The sequence below is a fragment of the Hesperophylax consimilis genome, unplaced genomic scaffold (genome assembly GCF_061612785.1).
Source record: "Hesperophylax consimilis isolate HC1 unplaced genomic scaffold, BYU_Hcon_1.0 scaffold_47, whole genome shotgun sequence".
Classification (NCBI taxonomy): Eukaryota; Metazoa; Arthropoda; class Insecta; order Trichoptera; family Limnephilidae; genus Hesperophylax; species Hesperophylax consimilis.
This window is the reverse complement of record NW_028301277.1, coordinates 459,144-481,017: the sequence shown is the minus strand read 5'-3', so window position 1 is coordinate 481,017 and position 21,874 is coordinate 459,144. Positions and strand designations below refer to the sequence as shown.

Sequence of the window (21,874 nt, the reverse complement as noted above, 5' to 3'; positions counted from 1 at the left end):
TTTTTAGCGGCGTTTACATTAATGCAAGTGAAGACAGCAATATTTCGTGCTTTGATTTGGTTGAAACTCTTGATATATCTGACTGTAATGTAACCATAGACGATATTATATCTAAGCTGAAGAGTCTTGATTCCCGTAAATCCGCAGGACCTGATAATGTTCCGCCCAGGTTTTTAGTAAATTGTATGCATACATTGTCATATCCTATTCATAAGTTATTTACAAAGTCACTCTCATCAGGTGTATTCCCGGACCTTTGGAAGTTTAGTCTTTTAACGCCCATTTTCAAAAAAGGTAATAAGAGCGAAGTAACAAATTATAGGCCAATATGTATAATGTCTACTTTACCCAAACTTTTTGAAAGCCTAGTACTAGATAAGTTGATATCCCGAATCAATCGAACCATCTCTCCCCTTCAACATGGATTCATTAAAGGTAGATCTACTCTTACCAATTTGATATTGTACACGAATGATATTGTTAATGCCCTTAATGCATCACATCAAACTGATTCCATATATACTGACTTCAGTAAGGCATTTGATAAAGTAAACCACAAAATATTATTACGTAAACTAAAATTGTTGGGAATAAGAGGGAGTATGTTGGAATGGTTTAAGAGTTATCTATTAGGAAGGTACTTAGCAGTCAAGATAGATTCGTTTACTTCTTATACATTTGCTGCCTCGAGCGGAGTACCACAGGGATCTCACTTGGGCCCAATATTATTTTGTTTGTTTATCAATGATATTGTTAATATTTTTACTAATGTTAAAGTCCTGTTATTTGCCGACGATCTGAAGATATACAGAATAATCAAAGACGATGACGATCGCGCAATTTTGCAGTTGAACCTTAATAAACTATGTGCGTGGTGTTCTGTCAATGATTTGCAACTAAATTTAGGTAAATGCCAGATTATCAGTTTTTACAAAGGCAAAAATCCACTTAATTTTTCCTATTTTATGAATGGTGCTAATCTTCTTCGTGTATCACAGATTCGTGATCTTGGTGTTATATTCCACGAGAGTCTACAGTTTAACGAACACATCGATGAAATAACAAGCGATGCGATGAGAATACTAGGTTTTATTTTGAGAATGGGAGCAAATTTTAAAAGTATGTCAACATTAAAACATCTGTATTGCTCGTTAGTACGAAGCAAATTAGAATACAATTCCACCGTATGGTCACCGTACTACAAGGTCCATTCTCAATCATTAGAAAAGGTACAAAATAAATTCCTTCGGTACATTAATTTTAAAATGAAAATTCCAATCGAATTTATAAATTACAATAACTTGCTTGCTGAAACTAAACTTCTTAAATTATCTGATAGAAGAGTGTTAATTGATTTGCTATTTTTATTCAAAATTATTAAATCTTTAATTGACAGCCCTAATTTGTTGGAACTTATTTGCATTAATGTTCCTGCTAGGCAAACTCGCAGTAAAGATACTTTTAAATTTAACAAGAACCTCAACACTAATTATTCTATTTTTTCACCAATTCCTAGAATTCACAACCTTGCGAATAAATACTGTGAACTTATAGATATATTTGGTTTTGACAATTTTGTGAGCTTTAAAAGGCAACTTATTTCGATTCTATCGGCTAATAATTAACTTTTATAGCTTTAATAATTTTATTACATCTTCTCCCATTCGAAACCTTTCAAGTAAATTATATCCATATTTGTTTGTTTTTTATTTGCTCTACTATACACTTATAATTGTATGCATATACCTACTAACTACTTTTTATACATAACACTATGTTCCATCTCAGATCTTATTATTTCTTATTCATGTCGATATTGCTAAATTCTATTAGTTTTTGCTTTTTACAGGTGCAACTCTTATTTTGTTATTTATTTTTTTTTTTTAAATCTCTGTTATAATGTTCTTTACCTCACGAGTAAGTTACACTCTAATTTATATTGGTTTATCGATTTGTTAAACACACAATTAATACTGGGTTTAAACACACCCACTTACTTACTTTTTATGTTGAACTTTCTTTTACTTACTATTTCATGCTTGGGTATATTTTATATTGAATCCATCTTATTAGTGTTTTGCTAATTTGCACAAAATTTTATTATATGTGTTGCTTTCTTACAATTAACTCCATTTATCTTCTTATGTTCAATTATTGTAATCAATGTAAATGTATATTTTCATGTAAAAGCCCATTAGGGCGTAAATAAAATAATAAATAAATAAATAATCGAGAATTTCATATTCCTCCTTGAGGCCTACCACAAGGTCATCCCAGGATTCGAAAAGGGAGCGATTGACCCTCAGCCAATCAAGGGCAATCCCATCAAAAAGTTCAAACGCGCCTAAAAAAAGATTGTGCTTACTTACAGAGCGAGACAGGGCGAGTTCTTCAACACGTTCAAGAAACTTCCTAATGCAAGTAGTGCCATCGTACTTGATATTCCATAAATGCAGTGGAACCAACGGAGATGAGGGAACAATAATGTCTGAGTCCTTGACGGAAGACATAGCGGATTCTTTTACTTGACTCCTTGTATCAGGCATTGTGACTAGATGTACCTAAAGATTAATTGGAAAAAAGAAAACAGCAAGGCAACATTAATCACGTCCGAAGACGGCAATAATAAAAAGATAAAATTCCCAAAAGAGGAAAAATGGGTGTAAAATTATTTGTACCTACACATCTAATGGACAAAAGTTCAGAAATGGACATACACCAATACTACAATTTCAGATGTGGGAATCTGGAACAACTTACAACAATAAAAAAAAAAAAATACGAGATACCCACCAATCTCGCAGAGTACCAACGGACAATAAATAATTTTAAAAGGTTAAAAGTAATAATAAAATTTTTAAAATTGTCTTCAATTTCTAAAAGAAACTCGGCTAGGGGACGACGCAATCCAGGAAGACACACTCCAAACGACATTAAAAACACGAAGAACAGGCCAAATACTAATGTCACACATGAAAAAAAAAATCAATCCAAAATGCTAACCTAATTAAAATGTTAAAAATATCCGAGAAAAAACCACGTTGGTGCGCCATTATAACCAGATTTCAAGGTTAAGGGCACGTTGCACGCCATTGTGAAGGGATATAATCCCACAATAGGAAACATGATGATAAAATGTAGTAATAAAAGAGTTATGAATTACAACATATTTTTATTTCTACAGCGTACAAAACCAGAGCAAACTAGAGATCTCTAAATATTCATGATTGAATTTAATCTTAGGGCGTGTGCGTCGGACCGAAGGCCTTCCGCATCGGACTTTTTAATACTAGGTAGCAATATTAAATGGTGTGACTAGAAAAGTGAATTAAGAATAAGTAACATGAAACGTGCGTGTGTGTGACAAAAAGTATTCTGACCTGTTATAAAGAGTGGAGGGCGCCAAACATCATTTTACATGACGTTAAATTTAGATGAGAAAGCAATGACCAGCAAGACGAATTATAATATGTTGCGTCATTGTTCCCCAAAAGATCGATGTCTCGAATGTTCGTCCAATGTCGTTTGTCCCGTTCGCTGCGTCTTCCGGGATTGCGTCTACAGCCGGCGGGAGCCGTAATGGTACTGGCCGCTCGGCCCGCTCGAGTTGCCGTCTCACCTCTTCTTGCCAGAATTCAGTGTTTCCATACTCCGAATAATCTTGAAATGTAGCGGGTAGTAAAGAACTGCTACAAATGACGCTCTGGCAAAAACTGACTGGTCTTCTGTTTTAAACGCACAGGACGTTAACACGGCGGTTAACAGCTTTTACCTAATCATCGACGCCTTAATAGATGACTTTGTTCCAAAGAAAGTTGTGAAACCAACCAATTTCCCAACATGGTACTCATCGGCTCTTATTAACATTACCAAAGAAAAGCTGAAGTTCTTTCGAGCCTGGAAACGCCACAAGAACCCACTAGATTACCAAACCTTTTCACTGCTCCGACAAAGACAAAAGAAAATTGCTACTCTCACATACCACAATTATATTTCACACTTGGAACATGCTATACAAAAAAATATGGAGCTTTGTCAAAACGCAAAGAAAATCTCCCTACATGCCGGAACACATAACATACGGCTTATAAAATCGCACACAACAGTAAGGAGATCACTGACCTGTTTGCTGACTATTTCTCTACCGTCTTTACTGATCATACCCCAAATTTAACACCTGATGTTAATGAACCTGATCCGCTAAATAATATAGCCATAAACTCAATTAAAATCAATGAAGACATCACCTACAAATATCTTTCATCCATTGACATTAACAAAGGACCTGGTTTAGATAGTTTGCCTGGTATCTTCATACGTAACTGTAGTAAATATATCACTATTCCGGTCAGCGCAATTTTCAAAAAATCATTAAGGGCCTTCCTTACTAGCGATCTCAATCGTTGTATGAAGAATCATGAATTGTCAGATTCAAACGACAATCTAAGTTATTAATCGTCAAAATATCGATAATGTAGCCACGCTAGGCTATCATAAATACATTTTTCTGTCGAGATATATGTTTTTACTAACAATTTATTTTCGTTAAATACTATATAATGAACATCTAAGAATTCTCCTACTCATTCGGCTCTATGAGGTGGCCGTGAATGCACGCTTTCTACGGTCCGTCGTGTCAATATTTTTTCAAAGTTCGAAATTCCGCGTAATTATTACACTTCCATGAGACGTTTCAACAATATTCCACTATATGCGTTGCGCGTAGGGACTATAATAGTGTGTCGCCTTTTTTTATGTTTCATCTGTGCGTTTCCGTCGAAGCTGTGTAGTGTCAAATAGTATTATTAAGAATCAATTAATTGTTAAAATTTTTTTGGGTTTCTAGGTAATAAACAATTTAATATTATTAAGAATTAATGTATTGTTAACATTTTTTCGGGTTTCTAGGTAATAAACAATTTTATATTATTAAGAATTAATTTATTGTTAACTTTTTTTCGGGTTTCTAATAAATATAGTAATAAACAATTTGATGTTTTTAAAATATAAAAGTATATAAAATATTCCAGCACTTACAATAAAATAAAAGAAGCACATCGTATAAAAATGTTTCAGTCGAAAAGATCGAATGCCGAAATCACTTACCTCGAAATTATTGCAAAAAACTTAAATCACTGTTAGAAGTATCCCTTAGCATTGAGGAAGATTGTGTCAAGCCGTATTTTACGCCTGAGAACGGCTGTACGTTGTGCAATAACGTACCGGAAGACTATGAATTGTAGTCAAGAGGAAAAATAAAACAGTTTTATTTGGATATATTGAATGGTCCAAAACATGTATTTGGAGAACACTCACTATGCAAGGAACGGGCATACTTTTGCAAACGGGATACTGGCGACACTAATTACGTACCCAATATGACTTCGAGCTTGATAATGTCAAGAAACGCTTTTACAATTTTTGCATGCTACCCGAATTAATTGATCCTCGACATAATCGCTGCATGCCTATTAGAAATCCTGAGTATTTAGAAAAGTGCATAATAGCGAAAAGAAACAAAGTAAAATTGGTTTCAGCTAAAACCAAAACATGTAAAAAGGAATTGTTTCGAAGAAATCAATAACATTTTATTTCATTGAAGTGTCCTCAAAAGAAATTTCATTTATATTCCTTATGTATGTAGTCCACATTTTTATAAATAGGGAAAAGGAGGGTTGGAAAGTTCCTGGCTATTCAGATCTAGTCACTAAACAACTAAAGAAACAAACTACCTTAAAAAAATGAAAATTAATAGTATTATTGCTTCAATAGAAGAGAGTCCAAATATAATTACTAATCATATAAATTACTTCTTCAGTGACATTGGTCCAAGCTTCGCTAGTAATTTGTGCAGTGCTAATAAAACTATTGAGATGTGTCTGGTGAATGATTTTAAATCTGAACTTCACGTTACAGGGGACAATTTTTATTTTAAACCAACTAGCATTTCTGAAGTCACAAATGTGATAAATGATTTAAAAATGTCTTTCTCGTGCGGTATTGATTCTTTAAGTGTTATGGTGTATAAAATGCATGTATCCGAATTAGCTTGTCTCATATCTCACCTTGTAAATACAGGAGTTTTCCAATAAGAGGTGTAATTTTGATATTTAATCGTAAAATATCAATGGTTTCGTTGCTTGTGTGGCACGTAGCGCCGTCTTGTTGAAAGTAAACTCTTATTGGAAAACACTGTATTAGCTTCGAGAGTGGGATGTTCCCTTCTCATTGTAAGAAAGCTAAAGTAATTCCCCTTTTTAAATATGGAGATCGTCTAGATGTTAATAATTACAGACATATATTCTTACTCAATACTCTTTCAAAAGTAATAGAGAGATTAGCTATGTCGAGATTGGTATCATTCTTAGAAACATATAATATACTCTCTAGCAATCAGTTTGGTTTCAGAGAGAATACAGGAACAAGTGATGTAGTTTTGAGGGTATTGTCCAAAGTCAAAGTCAAATATGAATACAATGTCCTGAAGGAGCTTGCAGAACTAGAAAGCATTACCATAGAAAAGTGTGGTCTTTTCATACATGAAGAGTATCCGTATATGGGTGCGACACCAGATGGAATTTCTTCTGAATACACCGTGATTGAAATTAAATGTCCTTTCGCAGCACGCAGCATGCTCATATAAGAAGCAGTAAAATCCAAAAAAATTATGTTAGCAAAAATGGAGAAATTCTGGTAAATACATCTCACGATTGGTTTTACCAGGTTCAGGGCCAATTACATGTAACAAAAAAAGCTATTTGTATGTTTGTTGTATGGACTGAACTCGGATAAAAATCGAAAAAATTTTACGGGATGACGAATTTCGGCAGACTAATATGGTTGAACAGCTGAATCGCTTTTACAATTTTTGCATGCTACCCGAATTAATTGATCCTGGACATAATCGCTGCATGCCTATTATAAATCCTGAGTAATTCAAAGTGCATAATACCGAAAAGAAGTTAAGTAAAATTGGTTTCAGCTAAAACCAAAACATGTAAGAATTTTTAAGAAGATCAATAACATTTTCATTGAAGTGTCCTCAAAAGAAATTTCATTTATATTCCTTATGTATGTGGTCTACATTTTTAGAGATAGGGAAGATGGGGGGTTGGAAAGTTCCAGGCTATTCAGATCTAGTCACTAAACATATCTACGCCGTTCTCAAGCAACTTTCCATCCTGAATTATGGTCTCTCACCAGGGTGATACTGAACGTATCTTCCACTTTTGAACGAGGTACAGATTCATTATATGTAACTATATAAAATTTATTTTAATTCTATAATATGACATACTTATATAAATTAAATTAAATTTGTTTTGTCCTCGCCGGCTTTTGAACCCGTGACCTCAAATTAAACTATACAATTTAGTATTAACAGTGCCCCGCCGCACTGCGAAACCAGTCTGGAACAAAGGGAAGCCTTTTGTAACTCTTTATAATTGTATTTATCAAAAAAAAAATCCAAATAAAAAGTTATATTAAATGTTGTTACTGAGAACCTCCTCCATGAATCAAGCTATTGTAATATTGCATTACATTCTAAAATATATTTTAACATAATTTTCATAATCACAATATCTTTAATTAATAATAATTTGTTTTGCTCTGTGCGTGTCTTGTATTGAATGGAACGCACCGGCCAGCTGCCAGGTGCAGCGAGTTAGATATTCGAATTCGCGCTAGAAACATTTAGTAGCGAGGGCCGTTAAGGACGGGTTGTTTCGGAAAATTTTAACAATTCATCAAATTTCAACGTTCATTTTTGGGTTCTGTAAAAGACTTATTCGAGTTCTGTTTTTATATCATTGTAGGCTAGTTGCTTGACAAAACTGAAATAAAAACAGAAGTTGAAAAAATCTTTCACAGAACTTGAAAATGAACGTTGAAATTCGATGAATTGTTCAGATTCTCCGAAACAACCCGTCCTAAGTGATGGATCGTTTCCTCACAAGTGGAAATCTGCCGTAATAACTCCCATTTATAAAAAAGGCGATAAACATGACGTTACAAACTATAGACCTACCTCTCAACTTCCTATCTTAAGTAAAATTCTTGAAAAAATCGTTTACGACCAACTTTACCCGACTATCGCTACGGTCTACTACATCTAACCTGGTCCTATTTGTCAACTATTTGCATAGCAATATGGACGAAAGGGTACAGGTCGATGCTATGTACACCGATTTTTCAAAGGCCTTCGACCGCGTTATTCACTCAATTCTTTTAAATAAACTTACTCGTCTTGGAATACACGGTGACTTATTTAGATGGATTAAGTCATACATTAGTAATCGTAGTCAAGTTATCTCAATAAATGGTGTCTTATCCAAAATAATCAACGCAACCTCGGGTGTTCCTCAGGGTTCTCACCTTGGTCCGCTTTTCTTTAACATATACTTAAACGACATAGGCTCATGTTTCCAACACTCAAAATTTTTAATGTTTGCAGATGATATGAAAATTTATAAAACGGTAATCTCTCTATCGGACTGTAGAGAGCTACAAAGTGACTTAGACAGGCTCTGCAACTATTGCACAGCTAATTATTTGGACCTCAATGTTTCAAAATGCTACACCATGTCCTTCACCAGAAACGAGCAAATAATTAACTTTCCCTATTCACTCCGCGATGAACCCGTGATCTCAAAAAGCGAATGTAAGGACCTTGGAGTCTACGTAGACAGTAAACTTATATTTAATACGCACATTTCTTCAATCACTGCTAGATCTTACAAAATGTTAGGTTTCATACTGCGTCTGAGTAAATTATTTAAAAATCCACGCACGCTAGTAATGCTTTATTCCTCACTAGTCAGAAGTACACTGGAATATGCATCGCCTGTCTGGAATCCCAAATACACTTACTATGTCAATAATATAGAGCGCATACAAAATAAATTTATTAAGTACCTAGGTTATAAATACAACAATAATTATATCTGCACTTTCCAATCCCTGAAATCCAGGCGAACGGTAGCTGACATGACATTTCTCCATAAAATAATACACAACGAAATAGACTGCTCAGAACTTCTATCCCAAATAAATTTTAACACACCATCTAAAAGAAATCGACACACCAACCTTTTTTACACAACTAGTAATAATACAAACGCTGCAGCCAATTCCCCTATTTCTCGCATCCTTCAAACATTCAACTCAATTCAAACAAGCACAAATACCGATATATTTTTTGATTCTCTCCCCCTATTTAATAAAAACTTTTTTAGCACACTGAATTCGCCCACATAACACATACAACCACACACAGACACACATGCAATACCGTCTTCACCATAAGGGCACACGGGGCCCGTGCCCAGGGCCCCCATTCTCAGGGGGCCCCGAAGGGCTGACAATTTCTATCCCGAAACGCGCATGCGCACACAACGCGGGCGGTAGATTATTTTGTATACATAACGACGGCCGTGCTGCGTCCACGCATTTCGTCGATAGTATTGCGTCCCCTGGCCGTTAGCGAATTTTTACATTTTTATGTATTGTTTGAGTCCTTGGTGAAGCAAAACGCCAGATTTGGCAACATTCAGTTCATTTACAACGATGCCACTTAGCACTCAGAACTAAAAAGCGCCTTGCGCGGGTGGACATTTTTGTAAGATGGTTTACAGTGGACGGTAAATTGATGTCTCGACCTAAAAATGTCCGACCGCCCTCTGCAATGAAGCGAACTGGCGCGTTATAAAATTATACATTTTTACTAAGGATATCGTTGTAAAAAAAATTGTCGCACGCCTGCGCCCAGTAGGTGCGTTTGTATACAAGATGCAACAAGATATTCATTCAAACTTCTCACTATCAATAGACAGTTTGTTGTCACGTCTGGTGTGTTTCTGGATGTCAAAAAATAAAACTTATATAAACATATATTTTTTACATACCGCACAAGAGTCTCAACCGCTCCCGTCTGGAACAGCGAGACTGTGGCATCCCCAATCTGAGTACTAGGGTGAAGGTATTGGGGAGGGGAAGAATATGGGGAAGAGATACCTATGTGGAAAAGTACCTGGCTATTTATATCTGGTCGCCAAACACGGCAAAAGCTTAAAATAACGTTTCCATTCGGAATGGTGATCTCACACCAGGGCGATACTGAGAATATATATTTCACTCTGGAACGTGCCGCAAACACACTTTATATTATTTTTAATGTATTAATTGTGAAATAACACAAACAAATAAAAAAATATTTCCGCACGCCGGGTTTGACCGTCAGATTACGAGCTTCGGATTGCGAGTCGAGAGTCTTACCTCTCAACCACAGATGCTGTATTCAATTTATTAATTCACTATTTTATTTTATTTTATTTATTGGATGATTTTTATAGCGCCGCTTTTGCGAAATATCACCTCAGGGGCGCTGTACAGTTTATGCAGATATTACAAAAAATATATATATATAAATATTACAAAAAAAAATATATATAAATATTACAAATTGAATTTAAGTTAAATAAAATGAAGTACAGAAACAGGTGACACGGAGATGGAGAATCTGCTGCAAGAATCCTATGTGGTGAGGAAACTGGACCAGCTGCTGCAGCGAGAGAGTCCACCGCGTCCACCAACAGTGCCAGCACGAGGTTCGTCATCCTTCCAGGTATGTGTCTGCTGCTAATAGAGCGCTGACACAATGTCCTCTCATGGATTCCAGACCTTGGCAGCACCGCTGTGACATTCGACGAAGGTAGAGGATGGAGACTCTGCAGCAAGAATCCCAGGTGGTGAGGAAACTGGACCAGCTACTGCAGCGAAAGAGTGCACCCCGCCACCAACAGTGCCAGCACGAGGTTCGTCATCCGTCCAGGTATGTGTCTGCTGCTAATTAAGCGCTGTCACAGTATCCTCACATAGATAACAAACCTTGGCAGCACCGCTGTGACGTTCTATCTCCTTGTACACTTGTTTCTGGTGATTATGTTAGTGGTGCATTGTTCCGAAATAAAAGGCGGCGGAAGAGATAATAAATCACCTTGGGCACTTGTTAGGGCTTTCAGAGTTTCCAAGAATAACATTGAAAACATCTGGCGTACCTACAGTTACCGATTCTCGTCCCAAGTTAAACTTCAGCGAATTTAGAATATTTTTAGCACAATTTTCGATTATTCATTTTTGAAACATTGCACTCTAGTCACATTGCTATTAAGTTCTGATTACTAATTGGTAAGTTAATTTAAAATGTTGATTCACTGATTTTTAAAATAACTTCAAAGGGATGTTGCCTCATTTCCCTTGAAAATACTAAAAAAACACAAAGCGGTTGGAGACGGCATGACGCGTCCAGCTGCCACAAAGGGCGCTACTCAACTATGAACGTGAAAACTTCACTAGAAGAGTAAGAAATATTTTTTGTTGTTTGTGTATTTGTTTATTTATTTATTACGCCTAATGACTTTTACATTCTAGTTTAATAGTTGAGTATCGCAGTTATTATAAATTCTTCAAAATTAAAACAATATAGAATTATCAAAATACAATTTAAAAAAATGTTACAAAAAAAGCGTATAATAAAATAAGATACATTGGTAAAAATGATAAGAAGTGTCACATAAGAAGATATTCAAAATAAACAAAAGATTGCAAAATTTATAGATGTCTATTTGTCTCGAAATATAAAAGAATTAAAATAAACAATATTTATATTTATTTTTCGGAATAACTTTATTGAGTAAAACCTCAAATTATAATATTTAAATATTGAAGACAATATTAGTGATTTCTAAACGAAAATCTGAAACAGAAAAATCAGAAATTGTGGCAGGAGTAGGGGTACAGTGGTAGGAGAAAGAGGTAGTGGAGCAGACGAAAGGAAAGGGGAGATGTTCATTTGAGTCTTCAAATATCAAACCAAGTCCAATAATTGAAAATTAAAGCAAACTAAATGGCAATGGAAAACGTTTTAGTGGATTTTTATCATTTTTTTGTTAATTTCGGTATTCTTGTAAATTTACTTGCATTAATAAAATTGATTTTTCTACTTAATTTTTGTCAACTATACGCAGTTTTTAATAATAAACAAACGTTAAAATGTTAAATTTTTGTGAAGAAAATATTAATTACAATTATTTAAAAACACATGTTTTGGTTTTTTTTCTGTTTTTCAATGCATTTTAGCGGGCTAATAACAATTTTTTAAAAAATAATTTTAAAATGTAGTTCTCATTTTCTTTGTAAGACGCAACTTTTGAGACATCAGGCGTTTCTGAATTCAAAAGTTGAAATAATTGACACACCCTACTGTGAAGGTCCTCGAATAAAGGTGCATACAAACTCTCACACACACCTCTCTCCTTCCCCAGAACACTAATTTAACTTAACTTAAAAATGTAACTTAACCATAAAATGTATAATATACCTCATATGCATATATGTCAGCGACATGTCATTGGTACCAATTATTGTACTAACTTTTATAACTTCGTAACTATTGTAATCTATGTAATTATGTACTGTTTGTTTCTGCAATATACAAAAAAAAAAAAAAAATTAATCAACAGATTGCAATCTTTGGGAATGCTCTCCTTCTTGTAACGGTACTTCAATCGAAGATGCTCCAAAGAACTTGAATCGTCGATCCCTTCGGCACCAGTGCATACTTTGGAAATATGCCGAATGCACATAAATATTTGTTACGTTGAAATTAATTAATCACGTGAGAATGGGTAGTTCATAAGACTCTTCTTGATTTCAACAGTTCGACTGTGGGACGATTCGCCGACCTGTGTCTCCTCCCCCTCCAACATGGGGGGAGACAAAAATGTCTTTGTAATGAACTGCCCTCTGATATACAAACCCTTTTTTTATATTAACTCCACACAGGAGGCCCTGAAGAAAATAATTTCCCTCAGGGCCTATGTCATCTTTGGGGATGCTGTGTGGAGGGTCTTTTTGTGGAGAGGAAGGAGTGAACATGGGTCTTGAAGAGTCCCATGTTGTAGGAGGGAGGAAACACAGAGGCCGGCAGTTTGTTCCACAGCCGAGCTGTTGAACTTAAGAACGAATCGTAGAAGCGACCCGTTCTCATGTGACAAATGTCAACCGTGTACAAATGTTGGGCGCGCGTTTGGCCTGTATCCCGACTACGCACCGGTGCCGAAGAGATCAATGACGCTAGTTCCTCAGAGCATCTTCCATTGTAATACCGATAGAACAAGGACAGCATACCTACCTGACGCCTGTGCTCTAAAGATTGCAGTTCGCTTGTTAAGATTGGGGAATCTATCAAACGGACCGCCCGTTTTTGCACAGAGTCAAGGGTTTTTTTCAGGTATTTAGGGGCTCCGGACCAGAGATGGCTGCCAAATTCGACAGTAGGGCGCACTTGCGATTTGTACAGGGTCAGCAGTTGTGTATTATTAAAGTATCTGCGGGCCCTGTACAGTACGCCCAGCTTCTGGGAGGCCAACTTTACTCTGGCTTCGATGGAGCCCCCGTACCTGAGCTGGTCACTTATAGTTACACCAAGCATATCAATGGCCCTGTCAACAAGAAAATATATTTCTCGTTTTACTCAATGTACGAGCTTGGTGATCTGCTTCCAACACCTTTCTATTCTTTATTTTATTTATGTTACACCTCACAAGAGTGCCACTGTCTGTTCAGTGTAAAGACAGGGGAACTATATCGCCACCCGGTTGGTTTTTTTCTTCAGAACTCTGCCTGAAATGTGTGAATGCTTTGGCCCGAGCTGGAATGCTTACAATGGATTCTAATACTGTCATCACTTCTACGGAGGCTGGCGTGCTCATGGCCGCACACTGCCTGGATTTTGAAACAATGAGACTCATCATAAAAGTCAGTAACACATATACTTTTTACATCTGTATTTTCCCGGGCAAAGCTAAACACAGGCTCTTAGTATATAAAATGTCTTCTATTTAACCCTTCTAATTTTTCTATAACTTATTCAACCAATTGGTGAATACATATATACATATAATAAGCCTCCTTCCTCTCCTCCATAAAAAACTTCCATTCTTCTACTTGATTTTGATATTATATATCTTTGATGGGCGGACATAACAGTATAACTGCATTTTTGACCATTTAACGATTTATATGAGAAAATGTGTCTTGTGTATGCCGGCATCAATGGTATTAACAGTATAGTTACACCAGTACTCAAAACATAATATGTTTAAAGTACTGGTGTAACTATACTGTTAATACCATTGATGCCGGCATACACAAGACACATTTTCTCATATAAATCGTTAAATGGTCAAAAATGCAGTTATACTGTTATGTCCGCCCATCAAAGATATTTCAGTGAAGTAAATATTTGATTTTCCTATTTCCTCTCTTATTTTCCATCATAGAGTAAAAAAGAAAACTAGAATTGCCTTCCATAAAAATTTGAATGGAAACAAATATCGCCACTGACTTAGTACCTTTTGGTTCTAGACCATTTAGCTCACTTACACTTGTCTGACATTGTAGATCTCCCTTCCATTTGAATTTCGTAATCATGGTGAAACACAGTTTTGTACTGGAAATTGAGCCTGCTATGCCTCAATACAAAGTCCTCGTGTCCACTATTCCATCAAAACCGTGGTTTCAGCAATTCCCTCATTTTTCCAAAAAAGAAATTTCTTCACTCATTCGAATGAGGATCGGACATTGTTCCGTTCCTTCCCACCTTTTTAAAATTCACGTCCTTGACTCCCCAGATTGTACATTCTGTGGTCTAGAAGTGGGAACTTTAGATCACATATTTTTTGGTTGTCCCTCTCTAAACAAATATCCTCTCTTCTATCAAGCCTTATCTAAAATTGCCTCCCCTCCATTCAACATCTCATCTCTTCTAAGTCTGAACTCGACTCCAATTTTCATTATAATTTTGAAATTTGCCTATTTAAATAAAATTAATATTTAAATTCACCTTTCATTTCTCAATAATTTTAAATGATGGCCAAGAACACCCTTGAAGGGTGAAAGCCAGAAATAATGTAAAAAAAATGCCAGTAGGTAGAAGTGTAGCTGTGCACAGCAGGCCGTAGATTTTTAATCAATATAAATCATTTTTAAATCTTATTTTTATAAATTAAAAACATTACACCTTGAAAGGATATTTAAATGACTTACCAAATTTATTCAATATTCGACGTTTTTGCTTCCCTTCACTTAGATAAACATATTTTAAAAAAAAACAGGACATATGTATGATACAGAGGCTCAAAGAAGAGCGAGAAAACTCGCTATTTTTCTATGGCTGGCCTGCTGGGCACGGCCAAGAATGCGAGATATCTCGCTCTTGGCACAGAAGCGGTTAAGGCTCGATTGGCCAAATATTTGGTCACGAAACACGTCTGCATGGAATTTCTTGTGTTCTTCTTTATTCTATGTTTTCCGTAATATTGTTATATCCAGATAAAGGGCACAGAGACCCTGAGCGACTTATTAGGTGTGCTGAGCATGTGCCACGAGTACAGCGATGTGCCACTCCGAGCGGGAGAGAAACGCTACCTCAACCTGCTGAACAGACGGCCTCGGAGACAGGCGGTGGAGGGTGCAACCGACTCTTGCCGCTTCCCTCTGCCGGGGCGCATCCTGACCAGGGACATGAAGGTCAACTGGTAAGGGAGCTTGTATTTTAATAATGATTCAGGGTAGAAGACCAAAGTTACCTTGTACTTGATAAGCAAGGCAATCACTTAAGACAGGGCTTCCCAAACTTTTTTCAACTGTGACGCCCTTGGGAAGTTGCAATATTTTTGCGACCCCCCCCCCCCGGGTGACTAAAAATCTAAGCATCCCGCCGCTCATTTGTACCAAGCGTAGTATTTTGAAGCCCCCCCCCTGAATGGGTCACGCAGTATGGGTACGTTACCTAATAACAATTTGTCACAAAAACTCCAAATAGTATCTAAATTTTTTATTATAAAATAAAAAACACAACATAAAAACAAAAATGGAAGCAAACAAAAAAGATAAAAAAGCTATTTTTTTCTTTGGTATTAATGAGAAGGAAGTGCTTGCTTTTCTGAGCATAGTTTCTCAAAACGAGGTTGAAGTTTCGAAATCGCCACTCTCGTCTCTGCCTCTAAATTTATTTTTGATCTGTACTTATTCTTAATGACTGCAACTGCAGAGAAACCTGTCTCACACAAGTATGATGTCGCAAACGGTAATAAAACCCTTAACGCTGCAGTGCTGATGGAACGATATTCTCGCTATAAAGATTGCCTCACGGCGCCCCTGGGATGATCCTGCGGCGCCCCGGGGCGTCGCGACTCACAGTTAGGGAAGCCCTGACTTAAGACATAAAAAACAACAACAAAAAGATAACTGCGTTAAGGCCTTCTGAAGGTCTATAGAAGTCTCTGGAATACCTCTTTCAAGATCTCCAGAATGTCTCCGATAGGTCTCGGAGATGTCTCTAGAAAGTCTATGGAATATCTTGTTCAAGATCTCCAGAATGCCTCTGATAGGTCTCTGGAAATTTACTTTAATACCTCTTTCAAGATCTCCAGAATGTCTCTGATTGGTCTCCAAGATGTCTCTAGAAAGTCTATCTAATATCTCGTTCAAGATCTCGAATGTATTTGGGAAATCTCTAGGACATATCCAAATGTTTTCTTGGATGTCAATGAAAGGTATATTGAATGTTTCTGGATTGTGTTTGGTAAACATAATTTAATTGTAAATATGTACATACATGGTGTTTGTATTAATAAATACCTAATTACGTAAACTGTTATTTTACTTTAAATAAATACAACCACCCCTACGTGCCTATGACAAATAATTGTTTATACATTTGAATTGCAACCTACCTTTTCTAACCGCCTTATTTTCCTTTAGCCTTTTCCAAGCCATATTTGGATCTCTCCCCATTCCTGACCCATCCCTAAACCAGGAGGCTTCAAAACTTTTGCGAATTGGTGATCACATAATAACATGTAAGAAAATGGATCCATTTCATTCTTCAAAATTCGAGCTGTTTCAATTCGCTATAGTTGTGGTTGTCAATATTTTAGTCTTTTCTGAAGAAATAGATTGTTTTTGGAATCGATTCCATTTGGAAATAAAACCATGTTTGAATATGGCCGTCCACACCCCCCTTCATCATATTTTTTGGAGGAACCTGCTCTTTTCCTTGGGAATTTTGCTGGACACACCCCCTTCACATGCGAAAGCTTAAAATTCCCAAAGAACTGGGTTCTAAAGGACATATTCCTGTTTTTATTGTTTAATTTAAATTATAAATATGTTCTATATCTGTTTATAATTATTTAAAACCCTCAAGCCTCATCAAACTGGTTGAACAAATGTTTAGTTATTATAATGAACGTAGGTTGGAGATTTAGAATAGTGAAGTCTTCAATGAATGTACGATGCGAACGGAGGATATAAAGGCTTGTAAGTTTTTAGATTCTCACGGCCAAAAGCATTTTTGTTGTTTGTTTTTGGGGTGTTATGACGTGTTGCGCTGACTCCTTCTTTAGCCGACGTTTCGGACAGCGATCTGCCCTGATGATGGACACTGTAACGCTGTCCGAAACGTCGGCTAAAGAAGGAGTTAGCGCAACACGGCATAACACCCCAAAAACAAACAACAAAGATATAATAACAAATGTAGATCCTAGGAAATAAATTGTACAGCGCCCTTGAGGTGATTTTTCACAAAAACGGCGCTCTACAAATTATCCAATTATTATTATTTAAATATTGAAGACAATATTAGTGATTTTTAAACGAAAATCTGAAACAGAAAAATCAGAAAAAGAAACGGTCACATCTGGGACTCGAACCCAGGACCCTTGTCTTTCTGTTTCTTTTTCTGTTTCAGATTTTCGTTTAAAAATCACTAATATTGTCTTCAATATTTAAATATTACAATTTGAGGTTTTACTCAATAAAAAATATTCCGAAAAATAATAATAATAATTATTATTATTATTAAAGGCTTGTTCGCATGTCAGTCAGTCTCTTCATTTTTGACCGTTACCAGTTGTACTTTAAATATTATTTACTTATTACATATAGGTGTCTATATTTAACTGTACTTCCATTGTTTTTGTAAACTTAGATGTTATAAATATGTGCACAACATATCGTCACCTTAAAGCAATAGTGGGATATCTTCGAAAAATACACTTTTGAGATAAGTATGCAGTTCGATGTAAAATTTTGAGCTCTACATGATGCATTACTGGGATATTTTGTAAAAAAAAAATTGCCAGTGTTACAAGTAAAATCTCAGTATTGAAATGTTCGGTCACTCAGAGCAACACTGAGATATTGATGTTGTCCCACTGTTGCTTTCAAAAGGTCGTTTAAAATACTGAAATAAATTTATTGTCTCATTGTAGCTCTATAGTTTTCAACAAATTGGGTGATCTTGGAAGAGAAACATAAATAATCTGAAGGTGAACACTGGTCAAGAGTATGTAGCAAAGTCAGGAAAAATACGCAGAGCAAAACAAATTAAGCCTGTACTGTGTACTAATTGTAAATACAAATGTTCTGAATCTGTTTTGGAAGTTGATCGATTAAAATATTTTAATATTTATGATTCCATGAATGCTAGCTAATAGTGGTTATTATTTTGAGAGAGATGGACATAACATACGTATGTGTAAGATTTTTTTATGGCAACCTTAGATATAAGCAATAATACCATAAGCACTGTATTAAAAAATAAAACAGACAGCTTCCTGCAAAAGGATGATTTAGTTGATGGTGTTATGAATCACATCAACAGCTTTAGTAGAGTGGAATCGCACTATTATCGTGCAGGATCATCTCGGATCTCCAAATATCCAAAAGATGTACAATTTGTACAAATAGAAGTGTGTCTCGGTATGTAATCTCTATGTTACACACTCTACATACAATTCAATACCAAATTCAATATATATTTTTTTTAACCAAAAAAAAACCTTTGTGGATTTTGTGTATAATACAACTATAGTACTGCAAATGAGATATTAGAAAAAATAATAATATTATGAACACATTCAGAATGTAAAGCTATCTCGACAAGAAAAAGATAAAAACATTACCAAGACCACTGATGATACTGTAGTTGCCATTTATGACTTTCAAGCTGTTGTGCCGTTGCCAAATGGCAATATATCTATTTTTTTATAAGAGCAAGTTAAACGTTATAACTTCTGTATTTACAATACCAAACACGACAGGGCCATTGTTACATGCGGCATGAGGGTGTAGCTAAAAGATGCGCAATTGAAATATCTACCTGCGTGTACACATTTTTAAAAGACCTTTGCCAAGGGAAATGGGAAGTGATCTTTTATTCTGATAACTGTGTGGCACAGGATAAAAACAATTTATTTATTTTCTATGTACATGCATGCACTATGAACACTTGATATTCAAATCATTACCCATATATACCTAATTGTTGGGCACTCAGAGAACAAAGGAGACTCCATTCATTATTGCATCGACAGAGAAAAGGTCAGGGTTTTAAAACAAGGCCTAATATTTATTCCAACGGAGTTAGCGATGATCATAAAGTGTTCCAAGAAGAATGAACCTCGTTATAAGTTAACAGTAATGGAAACAACGGACTTCATTGACTGGAAGAAGGTATGTGAGAAGACTGGAAAAAAATTCTCAATAAACATGGACAAAAATAAATGTATTTGGAATAAAGTTAAGATTTTACAGATCACTAAAGACGAATCGTTAGTTATCAAATACAAAAGCACCTACACCGAGGATCCATTTAATCAGAGCATTAATGTGAGAGAGCGACTAAAGAATGTTCGGAATGAGAATAGTATAATTCTAGGACCAGCTTATACACTATACAGTTCCACCTAAAATTCCACCGAATAAAAATCGTGATTTCTTATTTGTTTGCCAAAGTGGTGTTATACCAAAAAAACCTCATAATTTGTTTTGAATTAATTAATACTGCTAATACAGACTGCGATGTACAAGAAGAAAATAACGATGAAGGTTCATTGTAGGTTTCCAGGGAATCAACACATATTTGTTTTATTTTTTTGTTCTTAAAGTTTTCTGTAAAAAAAATTACATACTTTTTATTCTAAAGGTTTTCTGTTATTTTTGAGTGAGTGGGTGTGTACTGTTGAAAATGTATTTATGATTATAAACATCATGGAAAAACATGCAGAAATAAGAATTATTGATTATTTTAAGCAATTATTAATTATTTTAAGCAATTATTAATTATTTAAAGCAATTATTAGCCTGAAACAGTCGTACACATTGAAAAAATCTCCCGAGGAACAATTATTAATTCATTTATCCATCTAAACTCGTAATATTATTACTATGCTACACTGAGATAATTTGAGATGATTACCAAACACTCCACGCAACAGTGAGATATTTCCAGATTTACGTATACTTTGTCAAAATTAGTATGAAAAAATTAATTATTTTTCTATTATTACAATTTTGTGTTGATGTTAAATAATTTACCTCTCTTATACTAAATCATTAATCTGCAAGATTAGTTAATTTGATGCTGCTAGAGCTCACGCAAACCTAAAAGTCCTATTATCTCAGAACAGCATTTTTCAAGATATCCCACTATTGCTTTAAGGTGACGATATGTAAAATTGCTAAGATTTTATGACTAAATAGATGTGACCCATAATCGCCACCATCAAAATTTGACTTTTCCAGGTATTGTAAAGTACACTACCAGACCTAGTGCCCTTGCCGAAAACATTGACAAGCCGATATATCAATCCGTGTTGAACTCCGTAATTCTGGCAAAGTGTTTTGCCGCCCGGCTATGGGAGAACAGCTGTTTCATGGTGCGGCAGCTCAATGGGATAGGTCCTATCTTATCAACCTTACTCGTGTCAGCTGGGAAAACCACCTTTGAGAGCATCCGCCAGAGCAATCCGAGAGATTTAGAGAGGGTAAAAAATTTAAGTTATTTATTGCCATATCATGCATGTACCCAATCGAAACATCGCTTAAAATTACTGTAACCGGATTTGAATAAAGTTGCTTTATTATTATTGTTGTTCGTGCAAAATGTACAGCTATTGTCGTTGGGTTCATCAAACTTAACAACCAACAACATAACACACAGACCTGGCATCGCAACGATAATATTATAACATTGGACTGCGTGGAAGTCAAACACATAACCTTCCAACTCATATTCAAATGCGTATACCAGATCACGGAGGCTGTTTCATCCCAAATTTCTCCTTCTGCTTCCCCTCCCTTAATTTCTCTACCTTACAACATTCACACACCAAGTCCTGTTTTAACTCAACTGTTTGGCATTTCATCTGTCTGTAAATTTGTTTGTGTGTTCCATTTCTGATTTGAGATGGTGGCCGTGTTGGATACTGACTCTTTATCCTGTCAGAGTTCGCATAAGCGGGGATGAGTTTTACGAGCTGTCATATCAGCAGTCAATATTATGGTACCTACTTGCCTGAAGAAAGTTTGAATAAGACTTGTCATTGAGATAGTGACATTTCTTCGGACAAATTGTATATTTCCTTATTTGAAATTTTTAAAAGTTTCATAAAATATTCTATGGTTTGTAATTAAATAAGTACCTACTAACAGTAAGTAGGTACCTATTTAAAGTGCCTACTTACAAATCTTTCATGATTTCAAAGGATATTTTGTTTTTTATTTATTAAATAAAATTAGAAACATGCTTTTTGTATGTTTCTAATTGTCTACTGTTCACAGAACTAGTCAATAAAATCATTCAACAGTAGGGTGTATCGATTTTTAACTTTTTTTTTGTTTTCAAATTCCAAGTTGAAATAAAGTTGCTACTAGGTACCACAACTTACCACAAAAAGTTTTGAATTTTTAAAAAAATGTTTAGGTCTCCCGCACAAGGCCTAAAGTTTTAACTTTTTTCAAAAAA

The 21,874-nt window shown here is 35.5% G+C and overlaps 1 protein-coding gene across 3 annotated transcripts in view; it reads left to right on the top strand.

Annotated features, from left to right (window-relative positions):
• LOC149408871 (putative ATP-dependent DNA helicase HFM1) overlaps positions 1–20,800 on the top strand; it is a 79,692-nt gene extending 58,892 nt beyond the window's left edge. For all 3 annotated transcript variants that reach the window (XM_089650365.1, XM_089650362.1, XM_089650364.1), the window contains exons 13-15: positions 13,676–13,818; positions 15,394–15,599; positions 20,653–20,800. In XM_089650365.1, coding sequence (XP_089506491.1) covers positions 13,676–13,818; positions 15,394–15,599; positions 20,653–20,680 — 377 coding nt within the window. In that variant the 3' untranslated portion in view covers positions 20,681–20,800. The remainder of the gene's footprint in view (positions 1–13,675; positions 13,819–15,393; positions 15,600–20,652) is intronic.
• Positions 20,801–21,874: the final 1,074 nt, after the last annotated feature.